The sequence below is a fragment of the Talaromyces marneffei genome, chromosome 5 (genome assembly GCF_009556855.1).
Source record: "Talaromyces marneffei chromosome 5, complete sequence".
Taxonomy (NCBI): Eukaryota; Fungi; Ascomycota; class Eurotiomycetes; order Eurotiales; family Trichocomaceae; genus Talaromyces; species Talaromyces marneffei.
Window position 1 is genome coordinate 578,312 of NC_072352.1, and position 16,403 is coordinate 594,714.

General features: G+C 45.8%; 6 protein-coding genes across 6 annotated transcripts; 2 read left to right on the plus strand and 4 right to left on the minus strand.

Moving 5' to 3' along the window:
• Positions 1 to 341: 341 nt before the first annotated feature.
• On the minus strand, positions 342 to 1,271 carry EYB26_006529 (uncharacterized protein; the record flags this gene model as incomplete). Its single annotated transcript, XM_054265805.1, has 1 exon — positions 342 to 1,271. One exon carries the CDS (start codon positions 1,269 to 1,271, stop codon positions 342 to 344), a length of 930 nt encoding a protein of 309 aa, XP_054121780.1.
• A 590-nt stretch (positions 1,272 to 1,861) lies between these two features.
• Positions 1,862 to 3,742, minus strand: EYB26_006530 (uncharacterized protein; the record flags this gene model as incomplete). Its single annotated transcript, XM_054265806.1, has 6 exons — positions 1,862 to 2,263; positions 2,320 to 2,914; positions 2,974 to 3,103; positions 3,163 to 3,322; positions 3,394 to 3,426; positions 3,488 to 3,742. 6 exons carry the CDS (start codon positions 3,740 to 3,742, stop codon positions 1,862 to 1,864), a joined length of 1,575 nt encoding a protein of 524 aa, XP_054121781.1.
• A 1,361-nt stretch (positions 3,743 to 5,103) lies between these two features.
• Positions 5,104 to 6,501, minus strand: EYB26_006531 (uncharacterized protein; the record flags this gene model as incomplete). The annotated part of the gene is made up of 1 exon (XM_054265807.1): positions 5,104 to 6,501. One exon carries the CDS (start codon positions 6,499 to 6,501, stop codon positions 5,104 to 5,106), a length of 1,398 nt encoding a protein of 465 aa, XP_054121782.1.
• A 3,244-nt stretch (positions 6,502 to 9,745) lies between these two features.
• Positions 9,746 to 10,528, plus strand: EYB26_006532 (uncharacterized protein; the record flags this gene model as incomplete). The annotated part of the gene is made up of 1 exon (XM_054265808.1): positions 9,746 to 10,528. The coding sequence occupies one exon, from the start codon at positions 9,746 to 9,748 to the stop codon at positions 10,526 to 10,528; it is 783 nt and encodes a 260-aa protein (XP_054121783.1).
• A 1,732-nt stretch (positions 10,529 to 12,260) lies between these two features.
• EYB26_006533 (uncharacterized protein) lies at positions 12,261 to 13,735 on the plus strand (the record flags this gene model as incomplete). The annotated part of the gene is made up of 4 exons (XM_054265809.1): positions 12,261 to 12,327; positions 12,414 to 12,488; positions 12,559 to 12,649; positions 12,718 to 13,735. The coding sequence occupies 4 exons, from the start codon at positions 12,261 to 12,263 to the stop codon at positions 13,733 to 13,735; spliced, it is 1,251 nt and encodes a 416-aa protein (XP_054121784.1).
• A 528-nt stretch (positions 13,736 to 14,263) lies between these two features.
• On the minus strand, positions 14,264 to 16,088 carry EYB26_006534 (uncharacterized protein; the record flags this gene model as incomplete). The annotated part of the gene is made up of 2 exons (XM_054265810.1): positions 14,264 to 15,816; positions 15,881 to 16,088. 2 exons carry the CDS (start codon positions 16,086 to 16,088, stop codon positions 14,264 to 14,266), a joined length of 1,761 nt encoding a protein of 586 aa, XP_054121785.1.
• Between the last annotated feature and the right edge of the window lie 315 nt (positions 16,089 to 16,403).

A 16,403-nucleotide genomic window follows, 5' to 3' on the forward strand; every position in this document is an offset into this window, starting at 1 on the left:
TGCTTTATATCTTTCTTCTTTCATTTCATTGGTATATTTCTCCTTTAAATATCGCATAGCATTTAGTTTCTATTAGAGATGTGTTTCTCCGTTGTGTAAATATTCATATGTTCAATTTCGTGGATAGCCCTAATTTCCTGGTACGGATTGTCTCAGAAATTGTCCAGACTCAACATTTCAATGAAGCTACGTTTGATTGACGAAGGAGCCAATACTAATTAGTTACAGGTTGAATCTAATTTCGATATTTTTCCAGGACGGCCAGTAAAAGAGTGTCGTGAACTGTATGTATTTCTGCCAATTCTCATAATCTCGTTACATCTGTGGGCCTGTTTTCAGGATTATTTGGCGCCTGCAATGGATTTCAAAAGCTCATCCTTTTCCCTTGTCATGACATCTCCAAAATTATTAAATGGAATTCCATACTTCTCGACCAAGGCCTTGCCATCAATACTGAGATCCTTCTCATTCGCAAGTTGCTGGAAAATCAACGTGCCAACCTTGAACCCCAATTTAATTACCTCCTGCTTGCTCCGGATACGTGTATTAATATCAACTCCCGCAGCTTTGCTGAGCAATTCCCTAGTTTCTTCTAGAGTTAAGTTCTCGTTACCGAGCTCAATCTCATGTCCGTTGAACTTATCGGGTTCTATGAGTGCAGCTGCGGCAAAATGTTCCACATTATCAACATCAATATGTGGCATTCTGGTGTTTGGCTCGTAGACATGGGCCAAAATTCCCTCAGTGGAGAGTTCTGGGAAATAGTAGCCTGATTGTGGAACTAGATAGTTCTGATATAACCAAGCCGGTCGTAGAATTGTGTAACTTGGGAAATCGGCCTTCTTGACGATGTCCTCCACAGCAGATTTTGTTGTGTAGTAGATGTGGAGTTCGTGGCTGGGATCATAATGTCCCCAGATTCTGCGATTTGAGCAATAGAAAGCAGTAGAGACAACATACGACTTCACGGTTCCCGCTTCGAGAGCTGCATTGACAATATTCTTGGCCTGTTGGATTTGTTGTTCGGCTGGCCATGTAGGGCTGAGATTTTGGAAAACGCCGTCGACGCCTTTTGTGGCTGCCTTGATGGCTTCTACGTCGTCGAAGTCGCCCTTGAATATAACCACACCCTTTTCCTTGAACTTCTCGGCAGTAGGGGAGTTAGGGTTACGGACAAGGGCATGAATAGTTGCCCCTGTTTCGAGGAGGTAACAGATGGTAGCTCCGCCTTGGTAGCCAGTGGCGCCGGTAATGAGGAACGTTTGGGTCATTATCTGTTTAAATCTTAGTTGCAAAGCTACTTCTCCTGGTTGTAATATGTATTGTACGATTAGAGGAATGACGAACTATATCTACTGATACCGTGGTTAGTCTAAAATTAAATAGTCGGAATCCGATTACCAATCATCGCTGTCCGGGTCTACTGAAGTTTCATGATGTGCAAAGTAAAAAGAATCATGAGCATTAGTAGGATATTTGGTTTAACGTTTATTTCTCTCTCACAGGATTGTTCAGATGTGTTTGTGGATAGTAGTTGACAAGTTGTCGTGTGTATAGGGATCGGATCCAATTAGGGCTGCGGGGACAGATCAACACAAGGATATTATGATATATCAGTTCTTCTATGCATTTAATAAGTATCCATAAACTAGTTGTACGCCTTGGAATTCATGATGTGGCAATACACTCTTATATCAAGACAACTCTCCAGCACTACTGGAAATGTCACGAGGAGCACAAGCACCATACACAAAATGAAAAAAGGGTTATCATTGTCATCGGCCATAACAATAGTATTGTTTACTCGATTGACTTCATTCCGGAACGGGATCAGTTCAATTGACTATGTATAAGACCTGCTTTAGCCAAGTGCAATGGCGGGTTCACCACCTTCGTTCTCTTTCTTGACTTTCCTCCACTCAACGAATAGACCAGCCACAAAGCCAAGGCAAGCCAGCGCCAAAGCAGCTCTGTAGGAGTTTACGAGCCCGGACATGTACGCTTCTTTAACGATAGGAAGTTCGTCGAGCTTTCCGAGTTTTTGAAGAGCGGATTCAACTTCTGTCGCACCCGCACTAATAATGACCGCTGGATCAATATCCGGGGCGTGAGCCGTGAGGTAGGACTTCAATACGTTCTGGAAGACAGATTGACCAACGGAGATGAAAATTGCTCCACCAAGACTCTGGAAGAACATAATTATCGCCGATCCGAAAGGAATATCTGCCTGACCCAACACGGTCTGCATGGCCGTCATTGGAATCTGGAAACCAGCACCTTGACCAGCACCAGCTATAACTTGATAGCCGATCCATTTACCACTTCTTGATGAAGTGGTGAAGGTTGTGAGAAGACCGCAACCGATGGCAAAGACGATAGAGCTGCTAATGATAAAAGGGCCGTAAAATCCGAAGGTGGTAATGAGACCACCGCGCTCAAGATCGAGAACACGACGACACCCAACAAGATAGGGAGTAGATCAATACCAGACCTTGTTGCAGAGTCGCCCTTCACAGACTGAAAGTAGATAGGCAAGTAGTACATGAGAAGCAAAAATGCTCCGTTGAATGTCACGATAAACAAACAACATGCCCAGATTGTTCGAATCTTGAGAATACGAGGTGGAAGGGTTGCTTTGTCACCGAGTCTCCATTGAGAAAACGCAAAGATACACGCAATTAGGACGGCGCCAACAATGAGACCGATGATGCGTGAACTTTTCCATGCATAGGTGTTACCGCCCCATTGAAGGGCAAGCAACAGACACACAACAGCCGACAAGAGTAAACCGAACCCAATCAGATCGAGATCCAAAACTTTTTGTAGCTTGGTTTGATTGCTATTATCGTCTGCTTGTGGTGGAATATGAAGGATCAGGGCGATTATTCCGATTGAGAGCCCACCGATGGGCAAACTATTGAAGTGTTCTCATCAGAAACATACCGATGCATAGCTTCTGATATGATAACGTACTTGATATAGAAACACCATCGCCAAGTTACACTGTCTGTGAAAGCGCCACCAAGCAATGGGCCAGCGACAGACGCAATACCCCAAATAGCACCAAAAAGCCCGAGCACCATAGGTCGTTTGCGCAAAGCCACTGAACAGACAGATATGAGTATGATCAATCCAGAAAAGAAAAACGGATATCAAATGTACCAGTACGAGATATTATAACCAGAGCACCGGAGAAGATGCCTGCAACTCCGCATCCAGCGACGGCTCTACCGCCAAAGAGGGTAGGACTGTTGGGTGCAACAGCGCAGATCAACGATCCCGCCTCAAAGACGACGATTGCCGCTAGAAAGGACCATTTGATCTATGAAAGCTTTGATGTCAGCTTTTTTCTGTTTTATGCTAGAGTTTTGCTCCTCTGGTCTGCGAACTCACGTTGAAAATCTTATAAATGCGACCAAACGTGGGCTGCAAACCAGTGGAAGTCAAGAAATAAGCACTTCCATACCAACCGACATCCGTGACGGACTGGAACTGGTCCGTGATTTTTGGAATAGCTGTGCTGATAATGGTCTGGTCGAGGGCAACAAGGAAGGAAGCGAGAAAAGCCAGAAACGATGATGCTCGCTTTCAGAGCGCTCGGGTAAACGACTTTTTCGTAGGCGGGAGAGGCATATCCCTGATCTCGGTCTTGGATGTTTTGAATGTCTCTTTGAGATTCATCGTTGTATCTTCCAGACAGCTCTGAGAGCTCTGGAAATCGTTTGTTCGTAGTATCATCCATGTTGTCTGATACTATCATGTGTAGAAACTGAGGAAAGAAACAGAAGAAGGATATGAAGGTTCTGCAATGTAGGACTTGTACGTGTTAAGAAAGTTATACATACTACCAGGGGGCCATGGACTAAACTAGAATAGCCAGCAGAGAAACAAACAACGCATGATGTTAGTTAATAGTCGATAGTCTTGTCGACATTAGGCCCAGCTGATTAATTCACCTAGTCTATCAAGGAGAATACTCGTTGACCAGAACATTACATGGCGAATGTATACAACGTAGTGTATCATACCTGCTACACAGTGTAGTATGACTAGGATATTCGTAGTACCGGCTTCAGCTCGGTGCATAGAAACCCCAAAAGCCCTAACTATACGACTCCGATCCCAGCACCGGGCAGCATAAGGATACAAGCTGTCCAACCAAGGGCAATAAAACATGAGCCCCGGATTCCGACATACGTCTTTTAAGTCTTTATCATTCTTATGCATACAACACTAGACCTCTCGCTGAACTGTCCTCGGTTAGACCACCAAAAAAAAATGTTAACGGACATCCGCTTTTAAGTTTTCGGGATGTCGTCTGTCCAACAAAGAGGCTCGATTATCTAGTGTGCTGGCAGCCTCTTACACAAGTGCCACTGTTCCGAATTTACCATAGGTAGTACATGCACAACTATTTTGTCCGGGCTCTGTTATGCTTGTAAACTTTGATATACTACAGATTAATTAGATGACAGGCGCACAAATGAATCATTTAGGTCATACACAGAAGACAGATGATCAAATAGGTAAAAAGGTTCCCATTTACCACGTCGGGAGTAGATTCATTGATAATCTGATCTTTAAGTCTTCTAATTGTGCCTATTAAGAAACTCTGTCCATCCATAAAACATTATTATACTCGTTGAGTCAAAGATTGACATCGATTCTTGTACCACAATAAAGTCTTGAGCCCAGCTTTTGTCATAAATAAATTCCCCGCCATTCATCGCTGCCCCCTAGGTAATATATAAGGACAAGTTTCGAAAATAATTTGCGTCACAGGCCATGTTGTCCGTAACTTCAGTGGCTTCGTTTGCCAAGCTGCTTATAAGGATAATATGAGCATAATATTGAGAATCCTGGGAGGTTCAATTCCTCTGCTATTCACATGGAATCATCCGAGGATATATCGATAGACTTGTAGGTATATTGCATTCCTTCAACACGACACTCTATCCACGCAAAGCGATCATTCTCATGCAAGGATGTTCTCAATGTCTTGAAACTGCCTGAACAAAAAGATATCCAAAGGTAATAATAAGGAATTAGGAGAAAGGTCGGTTGTAGACCGGCATGATGTGGGCGCGAAAAAAAGTCGTGTCTTCATACAATATCTTCACGAGTTTCGTTTATCTTCCAATTTTCACCTTGCCAAACAACAATTGCCACAAAGCCGACTCCTAACGCGCACAAAATGGCTAGAATAGTCATTAACCATCCGGAACCAATACGCTCAGCGGCTACTGGAGATACAACACATCCAACAGCGGCAAGAATATTCCGCATCAGATTCAAGTCAGCCACAATCGAGGCTCCTGCACCAGGCACAACATCTACCAAATAGGGCGTAACCGTTGAAGTGATAAGCATCAAACCGAGGCTGAAGAGAAACACTCCCACAAGTGGAGCTGCCCAGTGGGTTTTTGCTTCAATCAACCAGCCGTAGAGAATCAAGCCAACTGGCATAAAGGGTGCACCATACCAAACTATGGTGAGACGTACTAGAGGATTTGTTATGCCATTGTGAGTAACCTGGTATTGTCGTAGCTTATGATCACTGAGGCTACCACCAAAGAAAGTGCCGATTGCATAGCCAAGACAGCTGCTTATGTAGCAAAGACCAACTTGGATAGATGAGAAGTTGTAAGGAGGCTCGGAGTAGGCATATGGGAGGGTGGAAGTGATACAATATAAACTAGAAAAGCATATGCTAACATATGACATGCAAAACAAGATCGATGGGTTCATAAAGTACTTCAAGCCTTGCAATGGAGCTCGTGCATCGCACATTACTCTGGTCGCCACTGATTGTATGTTCAAGCCATTTTCGTTCTTGTCTGTCGGGCTGATTTTGACAAGCGTCTCAGGCACAAAGTGAATGGTGAGCATAACAGCGGAGAACGTTAGAATAGCCGAGCAGTATAAATTTGCTTGCCAGCCAAACCACTCCTGAAGACCACCGCCAATGATAGGAGCGACTATCGATCCTGCGAGTGTCCCAATCCAAAACCAACCCAAAGCCACACCGCGCTCAGTTGGGATGTAGATGTCACTAATAACTCCAGCCCCGACACTTTGGGCTGACGAGCAGCCTACTGCTTCCAGAAACCGGAGGCCAATAATCAATGGAAGAGAATTTGATGCAGCGCAGATGGTGACTGCCACGGCCGACACTAAGAAGCTGAATACCAGAATTGGTCGACGTCCATACTGCTGGCTTAATGAACTCCACCAGAGAGGGGCTACGGCTGCGCCAAGTAGAAAGACCGTTGTGGTAAGCGATACTTTCGTGCTGGTAGTATGGAAATGATCGACGAGAGCATCAAGGGAGGGGAAAAGAAGATAAGCAGCAAACGGGGCTGTAAAGGCAGATAGTGTTATCATGCCCACGATGGTGTTTTTCTCAATATGCGAATGTGACTTTGGGTCATCAATCTTGGCAATAAAACAAAAACGATCGAACCAATTCATGGACGGCTGCGCTTTCTGAAATGCCTCCATAGCAAATGCCTGGTTTTGGGCCCAGGATCGTGCCTACGTGAAGTACAATATCCCGAGCGCTCGAAAAGCTTGATGGTATATTGCAATGTGCTTGTGCTGAATTCTCACTGGTTGTATAGGAGAATTATTGTCCATGTATTAAGTTGAATATCCTGTCTTTTTATAATATTCCCGAAGTTCAAAACGCTTGGAGGCGCGAATACAGCACATGCCCATCTGGTTTCCAACTACACTCTCAAAATAATAGCTTTAACAACAACAACAACACGCAAAACAAATATTCGAGATACCAGAGGAACTCCCCGAATAAGGCATCAAACGGATCGTTTGGTGGTTCTGTAACTACGTAGACCAAGCAAAGTACCTATCAACAGGGAACTGCATCGATGTCGGAATGCAGAATACATTAGAACCAACAAGAAATTTCGGGAATAAAGCAGTTTTTTTTCTTGTGGTGTTTTATATGATCTCATTCTTCTCCTTACTTGCGGCACAGCTAATCCAAAGCTGTTAGCTACAGATATACAGCGCCAATTTGAACAGATTCGCAATTCTTCTTGTCAACGCTTGCATCCGTGGGGATACATATGCGCCATTCATTTCAACTACATGCATTAAGTAGAATGTAAAATTGAACTACTCTTAAAAGGGACATTATACCGCAGCTGCGCCAACTCGCGCTGTAGCAAGGGCGCCATCCGATGTGTCAAGAAGGCATTCCACCAACCATGTTCATGGCTCCTGCAGCGCCGTCTGCATGTTTGGTGAAGAGGAGGATGAGTTCGCGCATCACGGCCCGCCTGACCTATTAGATATGTAAATTGGAAGATTCCATGGATCGATCTGCAAGTGTAGAACACCTGATTGCGTACTGCTATACCCTGGATATAGTTATCATTCCTTGAGCGCTTGGGTACTAGAATTGATTGGTTCGTATACGTGAATGTCGCCTTTGGCTATCCCGCTATAAACCCGCGCCGCGTTGACGGAAATTCATCTCTTTTTGCTTTTTATTAGGGCTGAGCCGTGTTTTCCAAGGACAAGGCTGAAGCTAGGAAAAATACTTGTAGGATTGAGTGATTGCTCAGCATGTGTCAGGGGCAATCGAGTACCTTACCAATCCGGTAGAAAGTCCGTGGATCTTCCTTTTTTATTTACCCCATTCGTGAAAGCATGCATGTGATATGGCTACAATTACATTAACACAGGACTGGCTGCTTTAGCCTGATTAGACAGAGCTCGAGCATATAGTATCTGTTTGAAGTCAATGTTATCTTCAAACTTCGTCCAGGTTGTATAAATTATCTTGAAAAAAAAAGGTTAGATAGACTTTGAAGGTGTAAGCGACCAAGCGAATGGAAAACATGGAAACCTTGGTATTTTGCATCAACTCGGAGAAATATTGGTAAAACTGTATTTGCATAATCTTTGGATGCAGAGATTGACAAGGCTCTCCTCTATATCTACGATTGCCGTCTAGATTTAAAGTACAATTGGATGAGCTTTTAAGTCACCAAGGCGATTTGGGGCTGCCTGACTTTATATAAGGACGGGATCCCCGATTACAAAAAACTACGCCGCAGGACGAGTATCCGGAAAGGCCTATATTTCTTGATACTTCAGAGATTGTCTGCCAGACTTCGTCGTATAGGAGACCTGAATCCGGTAGACCGTTTTTGAAGTTTTATCGTAAACTTCGCTATATGGATCATGCATGGCTGACGGGTGACAGTTGAAATGTATCATGTTTAGGACTGGAGACCTCCTCTACACCTCTAACACCGCTTTGATAACGAGTATTCGTGATCTAAAAGGCAATAATAGCAGAACTTTTAAAAAATAATTTATATCTAAGGATGACTTATGGAGACTTATAGGATCCAATCTGGAAGTCTACGCGATTTGCATGTTATCGACAGTTATCGGTATCCTGGTATGCTAGGACAAAGTATATGGCGAAGGAAGAACTGTATATACTAGACTAGGCTAGGCCTCCACTGTATGTTTCTGGAACCAACTCGTGTGACAGTGACACAACATGCTTGACACAGTCTGAGCATGGCACGCACCCGGATCTTCACTGCATCAAATACCTTCATGTTACATTATGTACATGTCTGTACATTCTACTCACAGGTGTTTCGGCTGAGACAGTTATATACTGGGTTCCTAAGTAATCAGTCAGACTGGGAAAACAAGGGATGCAAGGAGTGAGCTTTTCGAGGTTATGTTGATATCTTGTGACTGATTGTCGTACATGTTGCATATGTATTTCGTCTAGTTGGGCAATAGGACAGTATTCGTATATGTCGTATTCAATAATTCAATGTCACCGCTTTATTTCGTATACATACCTGCCATTCCGCACTTGAGTTCTCAGACGAGCGCGCCTGGCTGGTTGAGGAAATGCTGAATATGCTGGTGTCGTGCTACGTAGGGGAAAAATACATCTACCAACTTGGGTAAGTAGTTCGGTTCATGGATCAGATGAGACTATGACAAGGCCCAGCTCGGCGGGGAATTCCATTGTCTTGAGATCATGTTTGACGTTTCCATCCTGAATAATCCTAATGCTTCTCTCTAACAGCGGCCCGACTGACAGAGGCAGGGAGTCAACTATATCGACATTGCGATGTAACCTGCAAATCTTCCTAAGTTTCAGACGACCCATAGTTCCGGATTAATATATTTACTGAGAACCTTTGAGGTACTGAGATTGTATAGTCATTATAAAGTGACACATACCAGTTGTCACAGTTTCGAGTTAGATATAACCGAGAAAGGTTCATCCCAAGACTAAAATATGACTAACATTGACAGACATCCAGTCATCAATACCATAGAACCTGATTGAGATATCATTTGATTGCGACTTGCAAGGAGCTTCATCCACACAGATTTGGAAGATGTCGTAGATAATCGAAGCCAATGGGCAAACAGTTGCATCACAGCTTGTGACTCTACACGCAAACAAATGGCAAGAGATGGGAAGGAATGACACTGACCCTCAAGACTCACAATCGCTGGATGATTCTATCGAATACAGCCATACATGAAGAGTCAACTGCTATCTGAGTCAATCTTCAATGATGGCTATAAAAAAGATGCGGATGGACAGCCAGTCTATGAAGTATATGACCAAATTCTTCATTTCTGTCATCCACACTTTTGATAATCCCTCGAATCCGAGTTACTAGAAGTTAGACCACCCCTGGAGTGTGAGACTTGCTAAAAAGCTGACGATATGGCTGCACGACCCAAGACGAGTGAACGGCTTCTCAAGTTTCTCGGGTTTCTCAATCGAGATGTACCGGCCAGTGACCAGATTGAGCTCGGCGAATTAGAAGGACTTCTCCAGGGAATTGATATATCCGACGATGAGGCCAACAACTTGGAATTACTTCTCAAACGTATTCAAGATGAAGCGGGCTCCGAGCCACCAGAATGGATCTCTCAGAATGTGAAGATATATTTAGATCTTGTCGAGGTTATGGACATAGACCTTGCGGGCAGAAAAGACTTGATTGGGCATCATGTGGTCCTGGCTACTGCTATGGTTAAACTGGCAAATATTATGCACGGAATCAAGCCAAGATCGTTCCTCGTCTCTCTCGGGTCCACCAGGGAACAAACCAGGCAGCTGGCCGAGGCCGGCCCTGAGAGAGTCAAACTTCTTTCAGATGAGATTGCGGCTGAGCTACAAGTGCTACTAGAAACTGCGAAGGAAGAGAAGAACAACAAATCCAAAGCGGGAGAAGAGACGGTGGCGTCAGGGAAGGAACTGGCCCAGAGGAGGTTGAATTCGCTCAAAAAGGCCAAAGATTACAGCGAACAACTCGTCAAGATCCAGGACTCCTACAATAAAGTACAGACTCAGGCCGATAAGGAGATCTTAGCTATTTTCAAGTTCGTTTTGAAAGCTGTGAGCGCTATAATCACTGCAATTGTAGTTATTTATGGGTGGTTCTTTAGGATGCAGCCCGGTGAGTCAGGACCAAATCCAATGGAGCCACAACCGTCTGGATGAACATGTCTGCCAGGGTTGTGTTGCATGGCGGAAAATGGTCGAAGTATCATGCTTCTGGGGTCCCAATGGGACTCTCGACCAGTCAGTTGACGGACCCATCACCATAGCCAGTTGAACTGCCCAGGTGGCGTCCATTTAGATAAAATCCCACAAGGTTCCTGCTTGGCCAGTTGCCAGATTTTCTCTCTTTTGCCTTATTTTTATATCTCCTTTGGTTTCCCTTGTCTTTCTATCTTGTTTCTATTTGTATTCTTATCCATTTTCCTTGTCATCCATTTCTCTCGATTTCTCTCCTTATTATTATCTTTGATAATATATCTATTCTTATGCTCATATATATATATCTCTCTCTACCAATATACTCCGGGTAAATTAGGTCGACCCTTATACATTCATTCCGCGTCCTCCTTTTGTAGAATAATAGGCAGGAAACGTTGAAAATCTTCAAAGTTCATCCCCATATAAAGGGAAGACCCAGACAGACATGGGAACGGCTCCACTGTAGAAACAAACTCGCCGGTGGTAGATCGATACGAGAACCTAAACAAGTGGACACGCTAAACAAATAACTACATAGTAAGTTAACACTACTGTGTAGTAAGTTCGCCCTCAAGATGTGTACTCTGTAGGAATTTGGCTTCATAACCAGTCCCCTAGTGGGCACCAAACTGCCGCCTGTTAAACAAAACACGTAGCTTACCGAACGCATCCATAGGCATTACGGTAGAGGCCTTCCAAGCCTAGAACCGTCTACAAATCGCCGCCAGATACACGCACAACATGGCTTGAGCCGGTCGCATTGAATGCCCACGACAAAGTGGTAGCCAGTAGACGGCCCCTCTGGTCGTCATCGAGAGTACTAATCGGCCCACCGTTGTCGGTTTAGGAATATGTGCTTTTGGTCGATTGAATGGCCGGTCTCTTCTTCATTGGATACCAGATAGAGACTAGCATCGGCTCGATGTCTTGAACAGTTGAGCCAGTTGAACAAACAAACAATCATACAAAGGAATGGTATGCTGACCACAGTTCGATCAGCTGGCAAGAAGCAACAGCCAGCGATGAGGGATTTAACATATCATATGAACCGAACCATAAAGAACCCACCCCCTCTTATACGCACTTAGGTAGTAGATGCCACACATACACGGACAGCTGTGTAACGCAGTAGAAGCATGTACCAAGTAGGGACCATATAACGATGTGCCCGGCAAGTATGAAGGGAGTCTTCCTCTGTTTATTTTCTGGATGCTAATGTCCAAAAGATCTTGAATACTGATTGATTGTGGTTGGAAAGAAGACAATTAAATAGCCGTGTCGAATGGTGGAGGAGTCGGACCCATCCACCCCATCACAAATCCAATCCCCGCCACCGTTGAACTTGAGCCCTTTAGGACAGTTGACACTTGGACCTCACCGATTCCTCCTCCTGGTCTTCTTCGGACTCTGATTCACCTCGCTAACTACACCTTAAGCGACCCCCAATCAATCCAGCTTCCTTACGACTTCCATTCAACCCCTTCTCCTATCCCGCATTACACTACCGTATCCTTCTCGACGGACTGCGCCCTGATCCGCCATCCGGATCTGGTCAACCAACTGCCCACGGTAGAGGATCTACCGATCGATCGATCTACAGAGTACAACCTCCGTATTGTGTCGGTTCCAACACAGAAAGAACGTTCGCTCGCATTGATATCGCGGACACTTCTCAAAACTAAGGTTCGCCGCCATGTCGGGCTATCCAAGCGGCGGTCATACTGGCGGCATGGGATATAATGATCCATACGCTCAATACGGTGCGATTTCCATGTTCCGTTTGCTTCAAGAAAATGCGCCGATGTGTCCGTAAACTAATCAAGGAATGAATGTTCCGTGCTAACAGATGCCCCCGCTCCCGAACCGAATAAATTCAATGGATTTCTGAAAGCGCTTGGAGCCGGTACCAAAAAGACAAAAGGTTTGTTATTTGTGAGCTCCATCAGGACGTAGTAGGATCTGCTGCTGACTTGGACCTTGGGGATGTGTAGGAGACGGCCAGCCGGCAAAACGTCGTGGACCGAAGCCAGATTCCAAGCCCGCTTTGACCCGGAGACAAGAACTCAATCGACAAGCGCAGAGGTGAGATATACAAACTGATTCGGCGGGTGGTTGATCGGCCTCATTCTGATGGTATTTTTACATGGCAGAACGCATCGTGAACGCAAAGAACAATATATTCGAGCCCTCGAATCGGAGCTTTCCAGACTACGCGAAGTATACAGCGTCGACATCAACACTTCCAATCAAAAAATCCAGCAACAACAAGAAACGATACAGAGCCTACGAACGGAAAATAATCGATTGATGGGAATATTGAAAGAGTGCGGAATCCCCGTTCAGGCTCAGGTGGAAAAGGAGACACCCGAAGCGATCAATCTGGCGCCCGGGGGTTCATTTACAAGCGGACCGAGCTCGGTAGCTTCACAGTCAGCCGGTTTCCAATCTCAGCCGGCATTTTTGACTACGCCGCCGTCAACATTTAGTTCGCCGCATAGCGCAGGAGACGGCGATGAGCGATCAGGCTCGCGAGCGGGACCAGGAGGAGGCATGCCCATCATCGGCACTACTTTCCAGACCGGCATGGGCTTGAGCGAACTGGACTTTTCAGGCAGTTCAGAAAAAGAGCGAGAACTATTACCTTCGATTCCGGGCATATTCGATGAGGATCCGCAATTGGGCGTGGATTTCATCCTCAAATTAGAAGCGCCTTGTCGCGTGCATACGGAGTACCTCTGTCGCGAGGCGCACAAGGACGTTGAACGAGACGCTTTCATTTCAGGGCATGCTTTGATGGCCTCTTGCCCACCACCGAGTCATATCGAAAACGTGCCGGAGGGGAATCTGTATCCGCATCAAACCTATGACCTACCACTCCCCAATCTGGGCAAGTTACTCAACCTGAGCAAACAGCTCATCACGGAGGGACAAGTCACACCAATTATGATCCTACAATCTCTGAAAAACCATGAACAATACCGATCACTCACCAAAGAAGACGTCAAGACGATCGTTGAGACGTTGACAGCCAAAGTTCGATGCTATGGCTTCGGCGCTGTGATCGAGGACTTTGAGCTAAGGGATTGCTTGCAGAATGTATTGGGCGCGAAATTGTATCATGGGAGAAGACCGCCATCGAGAATTGGGGATGATGCGTTGTATCGATGATTTTGTTTTTTTTTTTTTTTTTTTTTTTTTTTTGTTTCCCTTTTTGCGTCCCGTTTTATGAAGATACGACTACAACCTATATGGACTTCAAAATCCATCAACTACCCAAACTATATTATACCCCTGGGGAATCAGTGATTCCTGTTAACGGTTACACTTTTTGCCCATCAAATCTTAGATTTTTCCCTCCCTTTTTTTAAATTTCTCTGTACAGGTCTAAGGCGTTTTTATTGCTTTTCCCCTTTCCTTATTGGTCATCGGTGATGCCACAGGTAGGAAAAGGAGTGAATTATACATATATATGTATATATATATCTAGGTAGTAGGTCTGATTTCCAAAACCCTTCTTTTTTATTCAGCCTTCAATGTTCCCTTCTATATATATGTATATATATATAAAGTCTTAAGTGGAGCTAGGAATTTGGTTGTCTAATCAGAAATACTTTTATATTCATGAGTCGATCGGGGTAATCATTATCTTCAAAAGACAGTAAAAGGGACATTTAGAAAGGTAGATAGATGAGACGATTACTCCTCCTCTTCGGCCTTCTCTTCCGGCTCCTCAGAAATGGTTTCCTCTTCTTCGAATGTATTCTGAGGAACGCTATACAAGCGCACAACGGGCTTGTTGGGATCCTTGACGAGAACGTATTTCTTGAGTCTGTCCTCGCCTTCCTCCTCATCCTCCTCGTCATCGTTCAGGCTGTGGATCAAGTCCACAACGGTTCGGACAATACCCCACCCGTTACCCAAGTTCAAGTTCATCTGGGTAGCGAAGTCACGAGGTTTGTAGCCGACAACGCCCAAGATTACGTGGGAAGTAGCGGAACGTGGGTTGCTGCGGGACACGAAACCGAGTTTCATGTGATCGGCCTGGGCGAGGATGGCCTGAGTGGTCCAGCGGGCGAGCTTGCAGCTGTTGTTCTTCATTTCGGTGGCAACGACGGCACCACGTTGAGAAGCAAGCTTGGTACGCCAGTCGAGGGCACCGCCGGCACCCTGGGCCTTGTGGTCGAATTCGTTGAGGGCTTTGATCACAATGTGCTGGTCGGCTCCAGTGGTACCCTTCAATACGGCATCGACTTCGGTACGGACAATGAGGTTGAGAGGTTCCTCGTCCTTCTCGAGAGACAAGTCGAAGCGTCGGTACTTGTAGGCCTTTGAAGCAAGAGGTTCGGTTTCTTCGCTTGCGTTGTAGAATGGGTTGGGGCTGGGGAACTCGACCTTGTCCTTTTCGGATTCGATCACGGTCTGGAGAGCGAAGTTATGGTTGATGACAGTAGCTTCCAAGGCCAAGGCGCCTGGGGTGTTGATCGAGTCTTGTTTGCCGCCAGCCTCGGAGGCCTCAAGAGGTGCATCCGCAGCGTTCTCGTTGACGGTGACCAAGTCGATGGAAGCACCGTCGCGCTTGTCGAAGAAGATCTTGTTACCCTGCTTGACAATGACAATATCCCATGAGTAGACACTGCGAGGAGCACACATGAGCATAGACAGAATGTCGGAAGTAGCGAAAACAGTAGCCTCGTTCTTCTCGGCAAGATCTTGGATGACGGGGTCGGAGGATGTAGTCACGTTGTAAGCGGCACGGTCGAGAGATTGCAGCTTGCGCTCAGTGCCCTTGACAGGAGCCTTATCGTATGATCGATCATAGGCGTAAAGGAAGCCATAGCTATCGAGGTCCTCTCCATCTGGTGACTCAAGGTGAAGTTTGGACAAGCGGTTGAAATCAACTTCCTCGAGGAGACCCCAGTCGGGGCGAATGTTGACGGAGCTGTCGCGGTTGCGCTGAGGCTTGTCATAGTCCTTCCATCCGAAACGACGTCCACGACCACCACGACCACTGCGCTGATCATAGGCGCGATCTTGTCCACGGCCGGCACCGACTCTCTGGAAACCTGCTCGTCCACCACGCTGCAGTGTGCCTCGTTGGCCACGGCCACGGAAGATAGTACCGCCGCCTCGTCCGAAGCCTCGGGTTTTGGTGGATGTACGAGTGTTATCGACGACGGAGAATGAGGATTCGTCTTCTGCGACTTGCACAGCGAAGAGGCTGGATGCTCCGGCACCATAGACTTGTTGGTCTGTTGTAACGATATGATTAGCTAAAATTCCACAAATATGTTGATATGGCGGGGTCAGTCTTACCACGGAAGTTGCGGTTGTAGTTTTGACGTCCACCACGCTCGCGATCTTTGCCTTCAGCAGTCCAGTCGGCCATGCGACCAAGCTTGTCTCCCTTGGAGAAAGGTGCATAAGGGACACCATCGAGGGTAGTCTCAGAGGGAGTTGGTGGACCCCATTCCTCCTCGGAGGGGAGGGCGGAGACAATGTCTGCGATAGAAATAGGAGCCATTTTGAAGACAGACAATACCAAAATTGCCTCAGCTAAAAGATCCTAGATGCACAAGTCTTTTCAGCTCTCACAGAACAGAAAAGCGTGGGGGGGTGCTTGTCGTAGAGAATATCGCCAATTCTATTTTGAAGATTTTGTGCCTCGCCGCCCACAGTCAAAAGTGGGACCAGACGAGCTTCTTGGCGGAGACGCCCACCGCCTCTTTCTGCCTCTTTCGAAACAGCTCCGTATTCGTATTACCAGTCGATACGCCATATTTCGTGCTTTTGCTTCCCCTGTTGTGTAATCTTGTTACATACAGGATACATACATCAT